This window comes from Cucurbita pepo, chromosome 11 (genome assembly GCF_057944985.1).
Source record: "Cucurbita pepo subsp. pepo isolate OVF chromosome 11, ASM5794498v1, whole genome shotgun sequence".
Taxonomy (NCBI): domain Eukaryota; kingdom Viridiplantae; phylum Streptophyta; class Magnoliopsida; order Cucurbitales; family Cucurbitaceae; genus Cucurbita; species Cucurbita pepo.
Genome location: NC_141808.1, coordinates 2526014 through 2545083, shown reverse-complemented (window position 1 = coordinate 2545083; position 19070 = coordinate 2526014). Strand labels below are relative to the sequence as shown.

The following is a 19070-nucleotide window of genomic DNA, read 5'->3' as shown; positions in this document are numbered from 1 at the left end:
GCAAGGGCCCACAACGATTTCATTCGACCCATTGGGCCATCTTTCAGCCCATCTGAAAGCCCAAAGGGTCGGTTCGTAACGGAAGACGAGCTAAGCTCTCGAGCTCTCCGCAACCATATAAAGTCGCCGCTTTTCGAACCAAAGCGGAATCCGATCACCTCAAGGGAAGAATGGCTCGCCCTATGACTGGTATCCACACTCCTAGAACCCCTGCTGTCAAGCTCCCATTCTCCATTTCGTCTTTCACTTCAGTCTCCCTCGGCAGAGGCAAAACGAGGCTGAGGATGCTCTCCGCCGCCTCTTCTCCGTCTCCGGTGAAGGCGAGCCTGAGCCACCGTCAAGATTCGCCGCGTAATATATCCTTGGATGCTTTGATTAAAGGGGATCGTAGAGAGGAGATCGTCGGCGCCATAGACAAGTCTTTGTTCAACTGTCTATCTGAGACGAATCTCCACTTGACGGTTCCGGGGATTAAGTCCAAAACCAGGGGCAAGGTGATCTTTAGCTGAATCGGAATAAGGTTCCTTTTTACATTTTTTGAATGGGTGATGTCTGTTTCTTATTTGGTTGCTGGAGAAGAACTGATTAACTAAGAGTGCGAGATTGTAGAGCTCTTTTGCTTTATAGTGACCGAAACTTAGTGATTTTACCAGTGTTTTCCACTGTGCAGGTGAGAGATATATATGACTATGGAGATTATCTTATTTTGGTTACAACTGATCGACAGAGTGCGTTCGATAGAGTTCTTGCTTCCATACCCTTTAAGGGTCAGGTAGGGAGGTTCTTTACTGATACTGAGAATTCCTTACTGATTATGAGGCAAATCACTGTTGGGATTGGGAATTGGTTGTATATAGTTAGGATGGGTATCGACTTGTTCTTAGTTTTTTAATTCTTGGCTCCCAATTTCTCTTGTTCTACATCGTTCAGGTTCTTAATGAGACCAGCTTATGGTGGTTTGACAGAACACAGCACATCACTTCAAATGCGGTTGTGTCAGTGCCGGATAAGAACGTCACGATTGCAAAAAAGTGTTCAGTTTTTCCCGTTGAGTTTGTTGGTGAGTCATTATGGAATTCTCAGCATCCTTTCCATTTGGACTGAATTGAGCATTAATAGTTATAGAACCTCCGCAATGTGAAAAAACAAAACAGCTGAAGGAATATAGGACAGAAAAACTAAAGGGTAGGATGTTTTGTTAGTTCATCAGTTTGCTGACTATGGAATAACACAGGGAGTCAACTGACAATGTTGCAACTCTCACAGTTATTGGAAGGAAAAGATACTGTGTTGAAGTTGTTGAATTTTCCTTTTTTTGGGGTGTATAGTTGTTGATATATTTAGTGTTCTTCATCTTCATTTTATGTCTTTGTAAATGGATGTGTCCCCATGATTCCATGGTGTAATATGGTCATCACCTTCTGGATTGTAGTTAGAGGATTTGTCACTGGAAGCACCGATACATCATTATGGACGGTGTACAAGAACGGGGTGCGAAACTACTGTGGAAATGTTCTTCCAGATGGTATGTTTTCTTTATCTTTTTGTCTCTTCCCATTCGAAATTTCTCTGACTGATCCACGTAATCGCCTCTCAACTATAATAGGCTTGGTTAAGAACCAAAAGCTGTCTTCCCATATACTTACTCCAACAACCAAGGCTGATACACATGACGTTCCTGTGACACCAGATGAGGTATACCCTTCTGCTATGAGCTTGTAGGCTTTAGGCATTTTCTTAATTAGCTTATTATTTATGTTCCAGTCAAATTACTTGTGTTGTTTACATACATGCTAGCTTTGCAGATCATTGAAAGGGGCCTGATGAGTCGAGCTGATTATGAAGAAGCAAGTAGAAAGGCTTTAAGCTTGTTCGAGTACGGGCAGGTAAGTTCGTTATGTTACAGTTTCCATCTTTCGTCCTGAGACAAATTAATTGGAGTGATGTTTTCGCAAGAATCCTGACTATACCTGTTTACAATGTGCCCTCATGTTACCTTTTAAAGTGGATTTGGTGCTGACATTATGTTGAAAGTTTGAATAAGCAATCTAATTGGCCCTTGAAGTCATTTCCCAATACACAATGCGTAAGATCCCACATCGGTTGGAGAGGGGAACAAAGCATTCCTTATAAGGGTGTGGAGACCTTTCCCCCTATTGGACGCGTTTTAAAACCTTGAGGGGAAGCCTGTAAGGAAAAACCTAAAGAGGACAATATCTGCTAGCGGTGGGTTTGAAATGTTACACAATGTCTTTCATTGTGGCCAATGAAGTAGTTTTAACACTCTCCAATCTTGATATTTCAGAAAGTGGCTTTGGAGCATGGTATGATACTGGTCGACACAAAGTATGAATTTGGAAAGGGAGAGGATGGATCTATTCTTTTAATTGACGAGGTTCAATACTCTTTAACTTTTTCTAGACTTCACATCTATTGCTAATTTATGTAAATATTTGAGTCATTATTACAAGGGATGATTCTTTCCCTACTTGCAATTCAAGGTGCATACACCTGATTCAAGCAGATACTGGATTGCACAGTCCTATGAGGAACGCTTTCAAAACGGCCTCGAGCCTGAAAATGTTGATAAGGTGCGTTTTCTGTTTGCATATTTTAGTACCATCTGCATTAGTTTATGAACCTTACATTATTCGTATAGGAATTCTTGAGGCTGTGGTTCAAAGATAATTGCAATCCATATGAAGATGAGGTATGGTCTTGATATTTTCTCTCAACTATTTGATGAAGTTATTAATTATTACTTATGCCATTTGTACTGCCTTTGGATGTTGAAATATCATTCATAGTTTCGTGAAATATGTTCAGGTTCTCCCTGATGCTCCTGAAGAGCTTGTACGTGAACTGTCATGGAGGTATGTATTTTATTTTCCTCGACGATATTCGATCCTTTCATTTATACAAATAGAATGGCTAGGAAAACAAGCTACGTTCTACATATTCAGACCTTGGGGACTAAGTTGCAAAAGGCTTCTCTGTATTTCTTGAGCTTTTATGACTTCTCAACTCTTATACCTCACAAACCTCTTTGTGATCTTGGGAGATCCCACGTCTGTTGGAGAGGAGAACGAAACATTCATTATAAAGGTGTGGAAACCTCTCCCTAGCAAACACGTTTTAAAATCTTGAGAGGAAGCCCAAAGAGGACAATATCGGCTAGTGGTGGGCTTGGGCTGTTACCAATGGTATCAGAGCTAGACATTGGACGGTGTGCCAACAAGAACGTTGGTCCCCAAGGGGGGTGAATTGTGAGATCCCGCATCAATTAGAGAGGAAAATAAAGCATTCCTTATGAGGGTGTGAAAACCTCTTCCTAGCATACATGTTTTAAAACCTTGAGGGAAAGCGCACTAGGGAAAGCCCAAAGAGGACAATATTTACTAGCGGTAGGTTTGGACTGTTACAGATCCATTCCTAACTATTGACTCCGTATTCTTGTTCATGATGGCAGATATATCTTCTTGTACGAGACAATAACCAAATCAAAATTTGAGGTGCCATCGTTAGAGGTAGATATATTTCATTATAAACTGGTCTGTGTATTAGTTATGTCTTAAACCATATGGTTGATGGTATTGACTATTTTTGGGTTTATGCAGGAACCATTACATGATCGTATATCACGAAACGTGAAATCGGCACTGGCAGCATTAAAATGATCATAGAGATTGGTACTTGGTAGCTAAAGCTAAGTTGTCAACATTAATAAACTCGACAAACTTTGGTTACCCTGTGTGGTGCCTGCTGTGTTCCATGTAGCATGGATGCAACTTGCAGAGATTGAATAATGAAAACTCGTGAAATATATGATGTTCTTTTAGTTCGTACTTTATCTACCTAACTATACTTGAATCGACCAAAAAAGAAAAATGAGAAGACTTTAATCATGACATTTCAACCCAGCAAAATCGTTCTTGAGAAAATTAATACCTCTGTCCAAGTTTTGGCTTCTCACACATCCCTCCATGAGAATCTCCCATGTCTTATAATTTGGAGTACCACCTCTCTCTAATGTGTGCATATGTAACGACTCGGCCTTCTCTAACAATCCATTCCTCACATATGCGCCCAGAAGAACGTTGGAGACTCTAATGTCATAATTACGACAATCGAGCTCCCATTCCTGAAATATTTTCTCTGCCTCATGGATATCTCCTAGCTTCACCAAACATAGCAATATACACATGTAGTTGGCACAAGTGGGTCTGTAACTTACAGCTTTACTAGCTGTCCAAACTCGAAGAACTCCCTCCTTATCGTTCAAAGTGGCATATAATGTAATTAAGAAGAAATATCCAAGCCTGTTACCTGAGGATAGCTTCTTCTCTGCAGCTTTCAAGGCTGCAAACGCTTTGTGAACAAGGCCTGCCTGTGTATACACTTTAGCCAGGGTAGACAGAGTGCTCCATCCCACTTGAACATTCTTATCACTCAGCATTTCTTCATACACCAATTCCACTGACCTAACCCCATATAGCTCACTGCAAGCATTCATCCAAAGATTGTAGGAGAGAACATTTCTCAGTATGTGATTTTGCTTCATGTCCTTTATGACAAGAGGAACTTTCTCATTTTGAGATGTGGCGACATACAGTTTCATCATCTCATTGTAAAGATGCGGATCCACAACCAGTCCCAAGCCCTTTAGCTTCGCCATGAAAGCCTCAGCTTTCTCTGTGTTCTTCTCTTTGACATAACCATGAAGAAGAAGGAGAGATGAAGCTTTCTGAGAGGCTATGTTGGGCAATTGATTGAAGAGTTCTTCAGCTTTCAGCAAACCGTGCAGTTTGATGGTCAATTCCAATCGGAGAGCATGATCAGCCGGGGACATACGGATCTTATTTTGAGTTTCCATCAACATTAGTACCTGAATGTAAGAATGTATAGCAATTTTATAAGAAACCTATGAATTATACAGTGAGATGCATTACTTTGTGATCATGATTCTGTTCTTCCATTGGGATAAAATGAAGAAATTTCAATTTCAATTTCAATTTCCAAACTGTTAATTGCCAACCTCTAGCGCACGCTCAAAGCGCTTCGATTTGCAGAGCTTCTTGACAACACGCCGGAGCTTAGTGATTGAGGTTCTTTGAGCTTCACAGTTACCACTCTGAAGTACGGTGGTCACGCTACTCCGAGGTGACTTGAGCTTCATAAAGTCCTGCTTGAAGTTGCCATTGTCGCCACCTTTTTGTAGGGTTTTGGGAGATACGGCAGAAATGATGTCCGAAGAGTCGACTGGCGAAGTATGTGACGATATAGGCCTCCATGCTCGGAGAAGAAAATGAATTCTGTAATTATGGAATCAACAGCTTTTTGGTTCAGATCAGAAGTGGATAATAAAACGATGAAACTCGGAGCTGTTGTAATGGTAGCTAGGAAAACAGAGAGGTAAAAGTACAGGGCTTACCGTCCGGTGCCGGAGCGGAGAGTCGTCTTCATCACCGAGTTCGTTCGAGCGGCGACCTCTGAAGCGCCGAGCCACCGAGTCATCGATTGCTTTGTGTGCGCATTGGCACAAAGGTATACAATGGTCTGCCCTTTTGTGGGTCCAAAAAAACCGAAGGTATAAATATTGCCCTAAACCGGCGACACCACGCCTTATTCATCAGCGCCGTTCGATATTTGTTAGACTTGAACCCCAACAAAGCGATCCCCATACCATTACCGAGCGATCATAACATAAAATAACCCAATAAACCTCCAGAGGCCCGGTCTGTGGGAGCACGGAACACCGTACTTTGCCGGCGACCGGCGAATTTCTTTCGTTTCTGTCGTTCGAGTTCATTCGATTTGTCTTCTCTCACATTAGCATCTAATTGTTTAACCGGTTGATGCAGTTCTGATTTCTTATTACATATAAGTTCTCGTGATCAATAGTTGCATTTCTGCGCGTTTACTGCGATTTTGCTTCGTTATGAAACGCCTCGGCTGGCTAGGGCTGGTGAGTTTACACGTATCAGTATTTGTGATCAATTGTCTTCATCGCTGCTCTTTATCGACGTTGCTAATACTATTAAATATAGTGCCGGCGGCAATTACTCTCATCTGTAGGAGGGTCGTCCATTGATCCCCGGCTCCCGCTCGGAAAAGTTTCATCGTTACGCCAATTTTTTTCTTGTGCTCGAGGTAATTCCTTGCCACCTTCAGCTGAAGGATTGACGAGTTCACCATTTCTTTCTTCTTTCTCTCTTCCATTCTTTTTTGTCCTGACCATCTGAGCTTTATTTTCTGTTTTGTTGATTTGCTTTTCGGGCTCTAAATGTGAATCAGCGTTGCAATCATGTTCTTCTGCCGTCGGTAAAGCTCCTGACTTCGCCACAGGATTTCCGGCGAGTAGATGTTTCATACATGCCACAGGTGTTTCCTTCTCTTCCATTACCTGCAGCCCTAATGACTGTTTAATTCAGTAAATGTACCTAATATTTAAGGTAGTATTGAAATCTTGCTCATCCGGACTTTATCATTGTGCATGTCTCTAGGTTCATGTCATTCTATTGAACGAGATTACTATGAAATTCTCGGGGTTCAACACAATGCCAGTCGAGAAGAGATTAAGAAGGCATACCATGCGGTGAGTGGATCAATGAAATCGAATATGAAGGGAATGTGATTGTAACTTCTTGTAATTTTAAGTTTCCCCTTTCATATATATATTTTTTTCAAAGTTGCTACCTTACTCGCCTATGTTCTCTATAATTTTAAGCTTCCCTCTCAACTATGCCATTGCCTTCAGTGTGCGAAGCAAATCTCTAATATATTTGTGTGTTTTATGCATTCTATTCATCAATAGCTGATTTCTATGGGTTTTTAAACTTTTATGCTTGTTTTGTCTTAGTCTTAAATCTTTATTCAAAATATCTACTGAATTCTTTGAATAATTTTAGTGACAAAGACTAAACTACTTTTATGGAACTGTTACGAACCAAAACGGGTCACTTATTATTTATTCTTCGTTATCTGTACCTTTTGTTGCACTACACATATCCATGGCCTAATAAGATTGATGAAAATTCTGTGTTGTTAACCAATGCAGTGGCCACATTTCTTGTCACCTATTATATGCCTTTTCTTTTCAACAGATACCTCTTGGCTCGCATTCACCTGCTAAAATTTTAATTATTGCTTATATTGTGCAGTTGGCCAAAAAGTACCATCCGGATGCAAACAAGAACAATCCTTCTGCCAAGAGGAAATTTCAGGAGATAAGAGAAGCCTATGAGGTTTGTTGGTGTCATTGGTTTTAAGTCTTCCATATCTCCTTCCTGTGGATGTTTGTTTTTTTCACTAGCCAAATATTTTTATTCTATAGTTTTGTACTATTAACTAACAAAATTGCTTTTCCTTTAGCCCCTTACGTTCAATACCTACGGCAGATTCATTTTTTCTTTTTTTGGAAATTTCAGACTCTACAGGATTCTGAGAAGAGATCCCAATATGACCAGGTGGCAACTCCTAAATTACTAGAGAAATATTCTATAGCTTCTGCATCCTGTCCCACTTTTCTTCTTATTTGTTTATTTGTTTTATTGTTAACGATAACTTTTATGGATAAGTGAAGATAGCTGTTTGCTTTTTGCTGACTTGTTTGTACTGTGTATATCTATGTGGCTGAAGAGGCGCGGTGGAGAATTTGAAAATGCAGGTTTTGGTACTGGTGACGCAGATGGGTTTAGCTATACTTATCGAACCCATTTTTCTGACTCATTTCAAAAGATTTTCTCTGAGGTACTTGCTTTTAACCTCTTATTCCTACTCATCAATTGAATTGGAAGTTTTAAAGTATTTTGATGCTTCACAGATCTTTGAACATGAGACCAGCCGTTTTGCCTCAGATATTCAGGTTTTTAGTTTGTGCCCAATTTTTATTTTACTCAGTTCTCCTAAATTTCTAATACAAACCATGTAATATGCTTGATTTTTTGTAGGTTGCCCTGTCATTATCTTTTACAGAAGCTGCTAAAGGATGCACAAAGTATTTGTCCTTTGATGCTATGGTTCCCTGTGATTCTTGCTGTAAGTAAGCCTGGTTGTCTGCAAAACTCAAGTCATGTTGAGATCTAAATACGTCATACCAATTAATGAAAAAGTGTGGATTACATAGACACACATGCACACACACACAAAATGTTATGGTTGCTGATTGCTAATTGATGATTGCTTGAATTGTAGTTTTTATCTATTTGCCTTGCGTTTACCCCCAGTTAATTTCTCAAGCAATAGAAGAGTTTTAGCAATTTTGTTTCCTCTTTTAAGTTTGTGGCCTTTGGTCTTTGTTTTAGATGGGCGTGGCTTTCCAGTAAATGCAACGAAAAGAAGTTGCCCTACTTGCAGAGGTTTAGGTAGAGTAAGTGCCTTCAAATCATAAATTACGTGCAAATCGGGAACAATGCTTTGTCAATTTTCATGCTATTTTCTTTCAGATTTGAGTAGTTTAATCATCAGGTTACTATTCCTCCATTTACATCAACATGCACCACTTGCAAAGGATCGGGTCAAATCATTAAGGTTTGATGTATACTTCAAAGATTTTAGTTCTTTTAGATCTTTTCCCTTTCCAATCTTGTTTCAATGATTTATTTCTTTGTTTTTCTTTTTTGGTATACTTCAGGAATTATGTGTGGAATGCAGGGGAATGGGGGTTGTGGCGGGTGTCAAGGAGGTCACAGTTACCATACCTGCTGGTTGGTCCTAACCACTTGATTGTTTATCATGTTGCATATTGAATGAAATAGAACATGATCGATATATTATGTAGAATTTGTTGGGCAACTGCAACACTTTAGATAAGCCTACTTGAATTCAATTAATTTGATTCGGCTATAATTTATTTTACTTGTCAGCTATCAATTTAAAATGCTTTAATTTCGTAAACGTTTTTTTTTTTTTCAAAAGGTTAAGTTGTTAGATTAGATTTAATTTACTTATTAGAATTTTTTTTTTTTTAATTCTGTAAAATTTGTTTCTTTTTTGTTACTTGAAACACGCTTGTGTTGGTATTATATTTGAATCAAGGAGAGAATGAGATACTGCAATGACTTAAACTTGAATGTGATGTCCATAAACTTAAGTTGTTAGGTTATATTGGAATTGTTCACAAGAATTTTACTCTTTAGTGTTCTTCAATTGTATTCTTACATGAACAACTTTTAACTCACAGAGTACATGAAACTTCGTAATGTTTTATTCTCATGTAGAATATTTTTTTTTAATATTTATAATTATTGTAATGCATTAGGGGTTGATTCTGGAGATACCATTCGTGTGCCAGAAGCTGGTAGTAGCGGTGGACGAGAAAGTCAATCTGGCAACTTGATTATTAAATTGAAGGCAAAAACTCACTTATATTTTCCTTCAGCTTACTTTAGCAATGTCTGTCCTTGTAAATGCACTTGCACATGACTTACTAACTATGCTCAATGTGACCACCTGTTCCTTCTCCCTGTTTCAAGAGAACTAAGCCCTTCAAGAATGTTGCGATCCACTAACTTATATTTGAATCTCATATTGGAGTTGTTTTCTGTAAACACACTGATAGCTACCTTTTGGAACTTCATCATCTAAACTAAAACTTTGTTTCATATGAAAATAAATAACTTGTGTTTGATCTTTGATTGTTCACTTGTTCTTTATTAAATACCTTGTGGCTATATTTCTTAATAATAGATTTCTTATTTTTTAAAGAAAAGTACTTTTGAACTGTTTTCATTATTTCCACGATCAATTTTCTTCTCATGCCATGTACAAACGATCTCTATTTAGTACTGAGTTCAATTTAAATAAGGGCAATGTGTTATTATGTGCTCTTCGCATGATTTCCTTTTTACTTTTAATGGAATTGGTTTCTTTGGTGTTTTTAGTCATGAATGTCAAATCGCTAGATTAATAAAGGGATAGCCATTTTCCCTAATATTCTAATATTATTTTTTCAATGTTTTAGGTTGCTGAAGATCGTGTCTTTAAGAGGGATGGTGTGGACATTTATGTGGATTCTAATGTCAGCTTTACTCAAGTGAGAAATCAAATCCTTACTGGAGTTTGAATGTCTATATTTCTTCTCGAGTGGATATGCTTTTCATTAGTTGTGGTAGTTTTTCTCCGGTCAACCGAATCTGCTCACTTGTCATGCATTTTTCTGATTACTTTTTTCTCTCTATTCAATCTTTATAGATTTGACCTTTATGCTGGTTAGAAATTTGGAATCACCTCCCTCCACTGGCTTATAAGTTATTGCTCCTTACTAATTGTCTCTAAGTAAACATCTTTTTCTCATATTGTCTTATGGCAGTACGCCATACTTGCTATCCATCGTGCCCATTTTCAAATTATTAAAAGAAATGAGAGTTATTTCGTGGGATTGTCGGGGTTTTTGTCTCTCTGCGGGAATTGTTTCTTCTTTTGAGTTCCTTCTCATTTTTTTTATCTTGTTTTTATTTTTTGTACAATAGTTAATTACTTATTATTTTTATTGTGTTATTCATTAATTGCTCTTACCTTTGTCAATAAATTCTATATTCATCAAATTTGGCTTCAAATTACTCTTTCAGGCTATTCTTGGTGGCAAGGTTGAGGTTCCAACGTTGTCAGGCAAGATAGAAATAAATGTAATGCTTAAAATCATTGTTCTTATCAATTCTTTTTCTTACATAGTTGTTTTCCTTTATTTCAAAATAGCTTGCAACTACAAGAAATCTGAACTCAGAGAGTAAAGGAAAACATGGTATATTTAGGACTTTTCCTTTTAAAAAAAATGCTATTGTTGCGCCAAAGAGGACCAAATTTTCAAGAACAGTATTTCACAATGACAATCCAATTGGACGGTATCGAGTAAGGAGAGAAATTGCAAAATTCTGTTAGAAACACAACTCCAAAATGAAAGGAAAATCAAAACTATTGGAGTCCCGTATCGCATTGGATCCTTGCTTCCAGCCAGTTGTTGTGAGTAAGTTTGGGTTAGACGGACTTCGAGTACAATAAGATGATCTAAAGCCTCTAGTTGCAGCCCCGCTTCTCCACAGCCGAAGTCTTTTGGTTGGATCTGTGGATAATTTATGAAAATATTTCTTATAGTTCAACTTGCCCTTTTGGACTCCATAAACTTTTCGCTTCGGTAATATTAAGTTTATTTCTCAGAGTCGTGGGATTTGACTTCCAACAGGATTGCTATGATCTGGAGGTTGAAGGATGGCTTTGTTTAAAGTTTAATGGCTAAATTGGAGAGATTTACTTTGTCTAATGCCATGGATAAGAGATTGTGGTGTGCTGACTTGTGCATCTCCATTTCTTGCGAATCTTTTTTGGCTAAGATTGTTAGATAAAAATCCCAAGATTTACAATCATTCGGGATGAAGTCATTTTGATTGAGGGGTTTTAGCATTTGTGATATAGGAGTTTGCACATCTATGAGAGGTTCATGAGAGTTCTTAGATCAATTAGCTAGGGTTCTTAAGTTACCAAGAGAGCGGGTAATACTCTTAGGTCTCTCTTTTTTTTTTTTTTTTTTGCTATTTTAGTATCAGTTTACTTGTGTAGGATAAATTGTGTTATTAAAATGTACCTTAAATTGTAGATGCACTAATTAGAAGACCAATCAATTTCGAAGTTATTACTTATACATTTAATTTTCACGAAAATAAATAGTGAGCACGATAAATGCAATTTAAAGTTTTAAACTCACTTGACGTTGCTTTTATTCTTGAATCAGATACCAAAAGGCGTTCAGCCGGGACAGCTCTTAATACTGAGAGGGAAAGGTATGCCTTTTCACCCCATCTTTTCGTAGAACTTTGATTTAAGAAAAGAAAAGGGAAAAGCCAGAATACCTAACCGTGGAACTGGTCCAGGATTGCCAAAACATGGACTTTTTGTTGATCGTGGAGATCAATATGTGCGCTTCCGTATTAAATTTCCCACGTAGGTTTTGGTTTTTTATTTTCTACTCCGTCATATTTTCTCTGGCATTATGATAATCTCCGTTTGGTTATGTCCACAATTTTTACTAGAAGGTTTGAAACAGTATGCTGCCGGTTCTGTATGAACTGATTCACGTTTTCTTTCATGGTTTTTTAGTGAAATAAATGAACGACAACGTGCCATTTTGGAAGAGTTTGCTGAAGAAGAAATAAAGAATGGGATTGACAACTCAAATGAAGCAAGTTGGTCAGTTGACTCCTTATGTACCCTGCATGCCTAATGTTTTCATTCTGTATCTCCCTTCTTGCTGTTATGCTAATTTATTAATCATTTGACGAAGGATATGTAGATCGATCACCTTTTCTAAGTCCTCCTAGAACCTTGCGAGAAATCTTCTAAAACAAATAACTAATGACATTCTAACATAGGATCTTAGTTTATGTCTTGACGCGGCAACTACCTTGAAGCACATTAAAGATAGCTCTAACATGGCGAGGGAGAAAAAGCTGTAATTGAGTAATCGAGACATTTTATCTTGCTATTCAAGAGTGATGAGACCATTACAAAAATTATGGATAGTAAATTCTTCATTTTGGTTGCACAAAACAATAGAAATTAGGAGTGAGAATGGTCTTTGGTTCTCTCCTTTTAACAACATCATCTATAGAATCCTCCATTCATAACACACACCTACTGAAACACTTGGCATTTGTTAAGATGCTTCGTGTCACAACCGTAATAGAAGAGAGTAGGTTGTAATTTCCATGTTGTAGTCAAGAGTAGTATTGACATGTGAGTGTCACCTGTTAGGCTATGTCAAGAGCCAAGAGGGAAGGAGGAGGACAGTGCATCATCCAACACAGGCAAAATTGTCAAGCTAAGATGTAAGCTAAGATGTAAGCAAGAACGGAAGCAACATTGTTGCCAAGAGTGTAAAAAACAAGCTTAATGGGGGCAAGGTAGGCCTTGGGACATGACCTTTAAGTCTTTTTAAGTGAAAGATATAAGTTCATCAAATTTAGTGTCAATCGAATATTAGACTGATGCTCCACGTTATTGTATGCTTTTCACCATTTTTATGTGCATGAGAACTAGATTAACTATACTTTAAAATGTACTATGGGGGGAGGGGGAGGGGAGGGTGTTGGCTCTTCACCAAGGGATAGGCAGACTCAGGACATGGGTCAAGGAGTGGAATGGAGCTTATTCGCTCCCAGTATACAAACTGTAATAGGAGGGAGAGGTAATTCGTCTCTGCAGAGACGAATAAACCCCAAAATATGGAAATGGTTTCAGACAAATTCTCAATCTCCATAATTTGTTATTAAGAAACTTCCGGAGGTCCCTTCCCCCACCCCAACCCACACTTTACTTCGTAAGTTTTATTTTAATACATTTTTTCAATCAGAAGCATTTCATTTCTTACTCAATGGCTTCTTTACCTTCTCTTCTGTGCTGATTGTAATGAAGATCCTAAAATGAAAACAGGCTTTATCAGCAGCTCTCTACTGGTTGAACTTTCAGGTGGCAACAAATTCTTAACCATGTTGGGGAACCTAAGTTTGTTATTGAATTGTCCCTACTTATCTTGCTCGCTGTGTTCCTGAGTAAAACAATGGGCTGAGCAAGCTCCAGAAGTGGCAGTGGGAGATATTTTGGCAGGTCACCGTTGAAGTGGGAAGTCCACCTATTCATTCAATAAAGTAATGTAGATAGATACAAGGTATTCTATTTTCTCTGGTATTTCTTCTTTCCAGTTTATTTGGGGAAACCAGTCTTAAATACATTAATTGAATGTCATCGGGCAATAAGCTTACTTAAAAAAAGACGTCCTATCGATGATAACCTATCAATTAGCCAATATGAACTAGCTCAAACAGTTACAACCTTCATTCATTCATTTTTGTGTCTTGTGAACTTGATTTACCATTGCTAATGTTTGCTGGTCAATTTTTCAGTACCCGAGTTGCCGTTTCAAATTCGCGAAGATTATCCAAGTTGCACTTGTTTGGAAAATTTATATAGATATTACAATGTGATGGACGATCTTTGAATCTCTTGTGGAATGAAGGTCTTTCTTTTCTTTCCTCCACAAGCTTTCTGTAGGTTTGATCCATCATTCTCTGCAACTACTCACAACACTTGAGCACTGTAGCCATTTTGAGATTCTCACGGCTGAGCCTTTTGCTATGAATAATTACACAACGACCCACAAACTAAAGATTGATTTTGGGAGAGTTGATCTCAAATATTAGTACGAGATTAATACATTTTCAATTCTCTTCTTTATTATTGCTATTTTTGGACAGTGGTTCATCACTAAAACTAGTAGCTTCCCTACACACAGAATCTTCAAACATTGGGAATTTGAATAGCACTTCCTTGAGCTCTTGGTAGCTGCAGCTTCTTCTTGCTGCTTTGCTTAAACTCGCCATAAAAATAAGACACAAAGCCCCAGAGGTTGAGAGCCAGAGAGACGCCCTTTTCCGCCTGAAATTTCTCCCGGAAAAAGATGACGGCGAGAATCTCCGTCGCCGGCAATAACAGAGCAATTACTACACCTGAAAACAGGGAGGAAGAGTAGAAGATAACTCCGACGGCACCCAAGAAGAAACACTGCCAGATTATGGTGCTCAACGCTAATATCACGTAGTATTTCGTCTTTCCAAGCCCAAATTCTGTCCCTTCCCTTGGAATTGCCTGTAACAATGTTCATCATTTTAGATTTCACACAAAAAAAAAAAAAAAAAAAAAAAAAAAGATGTTGGCCAATAGAAAGTTGACACTTGTATGGTAATATTGGGTAAGTTGTAATTTAAATATCAAGGATTGGACCACGTGTTTGACCCCACGTAATCATTCCATTTTAGATGAGATCTCCAACTTCTAAGATGATAAGATATCACTACGCGTTCAACTAAAATAATTGAACTTTCTAAATTAATTTAAAAAATTCAATAAAATATACCCTTTTGATTAACACCTCTCCTTTTTATTCAAAATAAGTAAATAATGAATAAGGATATCTATCCCCATTCATACAATGTTGAATCACGAATCAAGTTAAAACTTTATAAGATTATGGTCAATTTAATTCTAGATTTAAATATTGTTTTTATTATATTCTTTGACAATTGTCTAACTTTCGTATCTTTCAAGATTGATTATCAACTTATTGTCATAGAAACACTGTGACATCTCATGTCTGTGGAGGAGAACGAAACATTTTACAAGGGTGTGGAAACTTCTCTTTAACATATGCGAAACCCAAAGAGAACAATATTTGTTAGCGGTTTTAGCATATACGAAATCTAAAGAGAACAATATATGTTTGCTACCGGTCTTAGCAGATGCGAAACCCAAAGAGAACAATATCTACTAACTAACAATGGACTTAAACTGTTATAATGGCTTGGGCTGTTATAATGGCTTGGGCTGTTATAAATGGTATTAGAGCCAAATACCGATTGATGTGTCAGTGAGAAGTCTGAGTCCCGAAGGAAGATGAACACGAGGTGGTGCGCTAACAAGGACGTTGGGCTCCGAAGGAAGGTGGATTGTGAGATCCCACGTAGGTTAGAGAGGGGAATGGAACATTTCTAGAGTGTGGAAACCTTCCTTGACAGACGCGTTTTAAAAACCTTCCGGTGAAGCCCAAGCCCAAAAGGGGAAACCCAACTGTCTACCTAGGTATAAGCTCTCGTGATTTTGCTTTTGGTTTTTCAAAAAAACTCGTATTAATGGAGCTGGCGTTCCTATATACCTATAATCTCTTCTTAATTATCAATCGTGGGACTCGAACAATACTCGAAATTGGATAGAAATCTGACCTGAAAATCATTGTTGATGAGCATTCCAATGGTACATAGAATCGTAGCAAATAAAGATATCACGAACTGAGTTTCCAACACCAAGGTGTATGTAAGATTCTGTTTCGCTTTCTTGTACGTCAATTCAATCAACGGCAACACAAATCCGTACAACACCGACGCTCCCACCGTCATCAAGAATCCGGCGATGTACTCTCTATTCGACTCTCCGGCCGGCCGGTCTCCACTAGAGTGCAACGCCAAAATCGCCCCACCAAGCGTCAATAAAACGACGGCGTTTACAGAGTAGCTCGTGAACCTCTGTTTCACCAGCAAAAACGCAAACCCAGCCGTGAACGCCAACTGTGACGCAATAATCAGCGAAGAAGTCGAAACCGGCAGCCGCGCCACGCCGTAAGCGTAAAGGTAATTATCGAGTCCGGTGAGAAGGCCAATTACAGCAGAGGCGAAGAACAAACGCGGCTTTATGAAGATGAACTCCGTCGTCGTTCCGGCAGCGGAAGTGCGACGGCGTTGGAAGTAACTAATGACCAAAGGGAGTAAAATAATCGGCCAACCGCCGGTTAACAGCCAACTGGAGAGCCAGACGCGGTTGCCGCCGTGAATGAAGTAGAGGCGTAGAATCAGAGGGCCGCCGCAATTGCCGATGGACATCAAGACACAATTGAAGGCGAGGAGGAACTTTTTGACGGCGGCGTCCGGCGATTGGTTTGGTTGTTCATGTTTTGTTTGATTGTGTACGAAAGATTCTGAGGGTTGGGAATGCATTTTAGAGTTGTGATCGAGGAATTGTGAATGGACGAAATTGGGAAGAGGAGCTGACATTTATGGACGATGGCAGAGCAATGTGGACACCAAATCGGTGGGGACAAATCATTACAATTCCCGCACTTGTGCTTGTTGTTGTCGTATTGGAAAAATCTTTTAGATCAATTTAAAATTTTTGACGAATTGGGTTCATCGAGCAACTCGAATAAAGCTCACAATCTACTATGATTTGGATTGGATGAATTCTCGAGTTATTTGAATATCTCTAATTGGATTTTCGAGAATGACGAGTGTCGCCGTCTTAATGAATAGATTTCTAGTTAAAATGGTAGAAGCTAACCTCTAAACCCCATGTTTGAAACGATTGAATTGAAAGTAAAATAGGTTTAGGTTAAATTATAAACCCTAAATTGTAATCCTATACACTAGACACGAGAGTTGTTAAGAAATTGAATGGCTTTTAATTAATAAAAAAGTTTGATGCACCTGTATCCCACATTGATTGGAGAGGGAAACGAGTACCAAACGAGGTTTAAGTCGAGGTTTAGGTTAAACCCTACACGAGAGTTGTTAAAAGAAATTGAATGGTTTTTAATGATTAGAGAGGGAAGCGAGTGCCAAGCGAGGTCTAGGTTAAACCCTACACGAGAGTTGTTAAGAAATTGAAAGGACGTTGAGCTTCGAAAGTGTTAGACGAACACGACTCTCCACAATGGTATGATATTGTCCACTTTGAGCATAAGCTCTCATGACTTTACTTTGGGCTTCTCCAAAAGGCCTCATACCAATAGAGATAGTGTTCCTCACTTATATACGCATGATCATTTCTTAAATTAGCCGATGTGGGACTTTCATCATCTAACGAAAAGGGAGTAGATTGTGAGATCCCACAATTGGAGAAAGAAACGACATCGATTAGAGAGGAAGAAACGAGTGTCAACAAAGACACTGGACTCCAAATAGGAGAATTGTGAGGTTCCACATAGGTTGGAGACGAGAATATAATTGACGGGTATTTAATTTTAGACCCCAGACGACATGTGGCTCTATTTTGTAGTCTCTGGTCCATAAGAATTGACCTGTATCCGACTCTCAGTGCCGTCCTTCCCAGCCTACTTCTTTGATGAACTTTTTTCCACCCTATTATTGTTTCACATTAAAAACGACAAAAATCAAATAATGATTTGTGGACCCCATTTAACAATTTAAATTTCACCGTCCATCTTCGTCTACCATACATGATTAAAATGTGGATCATTCGGTTCGATTTGAGTTCCAAAAATAAATTCCGAACCATTTACTAGAGTCAACTAATCAATAACTATGTGCAGAACCCAATTTACAATTTGAATCGTATTGTCCATCTTGATCTCAAAAAAGAAGTAAAATGTGCCTCTTTTGGTTCGATTATGAACCAAGACAGACCGTACAAGTAAAATGTGGATCATTCAATTCGATTCCTGGTTCAAAATGTACTTTGAAACAAGATAAATCGTACATATATAAATAAATAAGCTCACGTTCGTTTGTAAGTTGGGTTGGAAACTTTTTTTTATACTAAACTCAATTTGTAGAGCTGTAAACTTTTTCAATTCACGTCAACGGGTCAAATAATGAACCCAACCCAACCCAACTCAATCATAAATTTTCTGAGTTGAGTTTGTTCGGGTTATTTATTTAAATTTTTATTTTTATTTTACAACCCAGTTTAAATATATACCTTCCAAATATGTAGGAGAATAAATAATATAAATAATTATGAAATAAAATAAATATAGGTATATATAATTATATGATAAACAAAAATATACTTTTTAAAATTAATAATAAATTTTAATGGGTGGGTTTTCGATAAACACGTAAACCAATATAACCCATAAAGTTTTTATTTTATTTAAATATAATTTAACTAAAAAGTTCATAATTCAATCAAAATCGTACCGATTAGATTAGGTCGATTAAGTTTTTTTAAACATCTTTACAAAATTAGTCATGTATCGTGTTACATTAATTTGTTTAATAATTATAAAAACATATTAAAATAATGCAATTTATTTCGTTGATTAAATATTAAAATATTGTAACGTAAGAGACTGAAACAGTTATTTTTCTAAAATTCAAAAACACAATTATTATGTTTAAAAATAAAAAATATTAGGTAAATATTTCAATCATCGCTCGAGTTTCATAGTGTGGGACCAAAGAAAGAAATGTTTTTAAAATTAAATGAAAGTATTAAAAAAATTATATTTTTCTTAAAGTTTGGAAATTTAAAATGACAATTATAATTGAAAACCATATGATTGAGTTTTGTTTTGACTATGTTCATTATTTAAGGTTCCAAATCATTGGTGATTTTCCTATGATTTATGTTCGGTCTCATCCCATGTAATCTCAACCACTCCCAACTAATAAAAATATTGTTCCATCTTTTATTATTAAAAAAATTATATTGATCGAGAACAAACTCTTAAGTCAGAAATGACATAAAATTTCTAAAATCAAATTATCTCGATAAATAAATTCTTAGAGTTTCCA

At 37.6% G+C, this 19070-nt stretch overlaps 4 protein-coding genes across 9 annotated transcripts; 2 read left to right on the top strand and 2 right to left on the bottom strand.

Annotated features, from left to right (window-relative positions):
* Positions 1-130: 130 nt before the first annotated feature.
* Positions 131-3841, top strand: PUR7 (purin 7). Its single transcript, XM_023690046.2, has 12 exons — positions 131-494; positions 671-772; positions 931-1060; positions 1433-1525; positions 1607-1695; positions 1806-1886; positions 2306-2395; positions 2502-2591; positions 2660-2710; positions 2827-2873; positions 3470-3527; positions 3618-3841. Exons 1-12 carry the CDS (start codon positions 171-173, stop codon positions 3675-3677), a joined length of 1215 nt encoding a protein of 404 aa, XP_023545814.2. The 5' UTR covers positions 131-170; the 3' UTR covers positions 3678-3841.
* Positions 3799-5563, bottom strand: LOC111805137 (Tetratricopeptide repeat (TPR)-like superfamily protein). 2 transcript variants are annotated; one of them, XM_087128205.1, is made up of 4 exons: positions 5432-5563; positions 5036-5312; positions 4611-4885; positions 3799-4499 (listed from the first exon to the last, which is right to left on the bottom strand). In XM_087128205.1, the coding sequence occupies exons 1-4, from the start codon at positions 5512-5514 to the stop codon at positions 3899-3901; spliced, it is 1236 nt and encodes a 411-aa protein (XP_086984331.1). In that variant the 5' UTR covers positions 5515-5563; the 3' UTR covers positions 3799-3898. The 2 variants fall into 2 exon arrangements, with proteins under 2 accessions (XP_086984331.1, XP_023545813.2); XM_023690045.2 differs by having other exon boundaries at positions 3799-4885.
* Positions 5403-14211, top strand: ATJ1 (DNAJ heat shock family protein). Of its 5 annotated transcripts, none has more exons than XR_015422876.1 (21): positions 5403-5544; positions 5862-5965; positions 6048-6150; positions 6295-6381; positions 6504-6595; positions 7161-7244; positions 7428-7466; positions 7639-7749; positions 7823-7864; positions 7950-8037; positions 8304-8368; positions 8467-8529; positions 8633-8705; positions 9260-9351; positions 9962-10033; positions 10569-10625; positions 11726-11774; positions 11865-11934; positions 12091-12180; positions 13459-13657; positions 13893-14211. XR_015422876.1 is itself a non-coding variant. In XM_023690043.2 (19 exons), the coding sequence occupies exons 1-19, from the start codon at positions 5939-5941 to the stop codon at positions 13448-13450; spliced, it is 1332 nt and encodes a 443-aa protein (XP_023545811.2). In that variant the 5' UTR covers positions 5581-5938; the 3' UTR covers positions 13451-13654. The 5 variants fall into 5 exon arrangements, 2 of the variants coding, with proteins under 2 accessions (XP_023545811.2, XP_023545812.2); XR_015422875.1 differs by having other exon boundaries at positions 5450-5587; XR_015422874.1 differs by lacking the exon at positions 5403-5544 and having other exon boundaries at positions 5581-5965.
* Positions 14132-16572, bottom strand: LOC111805139 (purine permease 3-like). Its single transcript, XM_023690048.2, has 2 exons — positions 15765-16572; positions 14132-14634 (listed from the first exon to the last, which is right to left on the bottom strand). Exons 1-2 carry the CDS (start codon positions 16530-16532, stop codon positions 14287-14289), a joined length of 1116 nt encoding a protein of 371 aa, XP_023545816.2. The 5' UTR covers positions 16533-16572; the 3' UTR covers positions 14132-14286.
* Between the last annotated feature and the right edge of the window lie 2498 nt (positions 16573-19070).

Bases quoted from the DNA above. Each gene is read 5' to 3' on its own strand.
- PUR7 (XM_023690046.2), top strand. From the start codon at position 171: ATGGCTCGCCCTATGACTGGTATCCACACTCCTAGAACCCCTGCTGTC. The intron at 2,396-2,501 runs GTTCAATACTCT...TTGCAATTCAAG, and splicing joins CTATTCTTTTAATTGACGAG to GTGCATACACCTGATTCAAG. The intron at 2,711-2,826 runs GTATGGTCTTGA...AAATATGTTCAG, and splicing joins GCAATCCATATGAAGATGAG to GTTCTCCCTGATGCTCCTGA.
- LOC111805137 (XM_023690045.2), bottom strand. From the start codon at position 5,514: ATGACTCGGTGGCTCGGCGCTTCAGAGGTCGCCGCTCGAACGAACTCG. The intron at 5,313-5,431 runs GTAAGCCCTGTA...CCATAATTACAG, and splicing joins CTCCGCTCCGGCACCGGACG to AATTCATTTTCTTCTCCGAG. The intron at 4,886-5,035 runs GTTGGCAATTAA...TCTTACATTCAG, and splicing joins GCTTTGAGCGTGCGCTAGAG to GTACTAATGTTGATGGAAAC.
- ATJ1 (XM_023690043.2), top strand. From the start codon at position 5,939: ATGAAACGCCTCGGCTGGCTAGGGCTG. The intron at 7,467-7,638 runs GTGGCAACTCCT...ATGTGGCTGAAG, and splicing joins AGAGATCCCAATATGACCAG to AGGCGCGGTGGAGAATTTGA. The intron at 11,775-11,864 runs GTATGCCTTTTC...GAACTGGTCCAG, and splicing joins CTTAATACTGAGAGGGAAAG to GATTGCCAAAACATGGACTT.
- LOC111805139 (XM_023690048.2), bottom strand. From the start codon at position 16,532: ATGCATTCCCAACCCTCAGAATCTTTCGTACACAATCAAACAAAACAT. The intron at 14,635-15,764 runs GTCAGATTTCTA...ACATTGTTACAG, and splicing joins TCATCAACAATGATTTTCAG to GCAATTCCAAGGGAAGGGAC.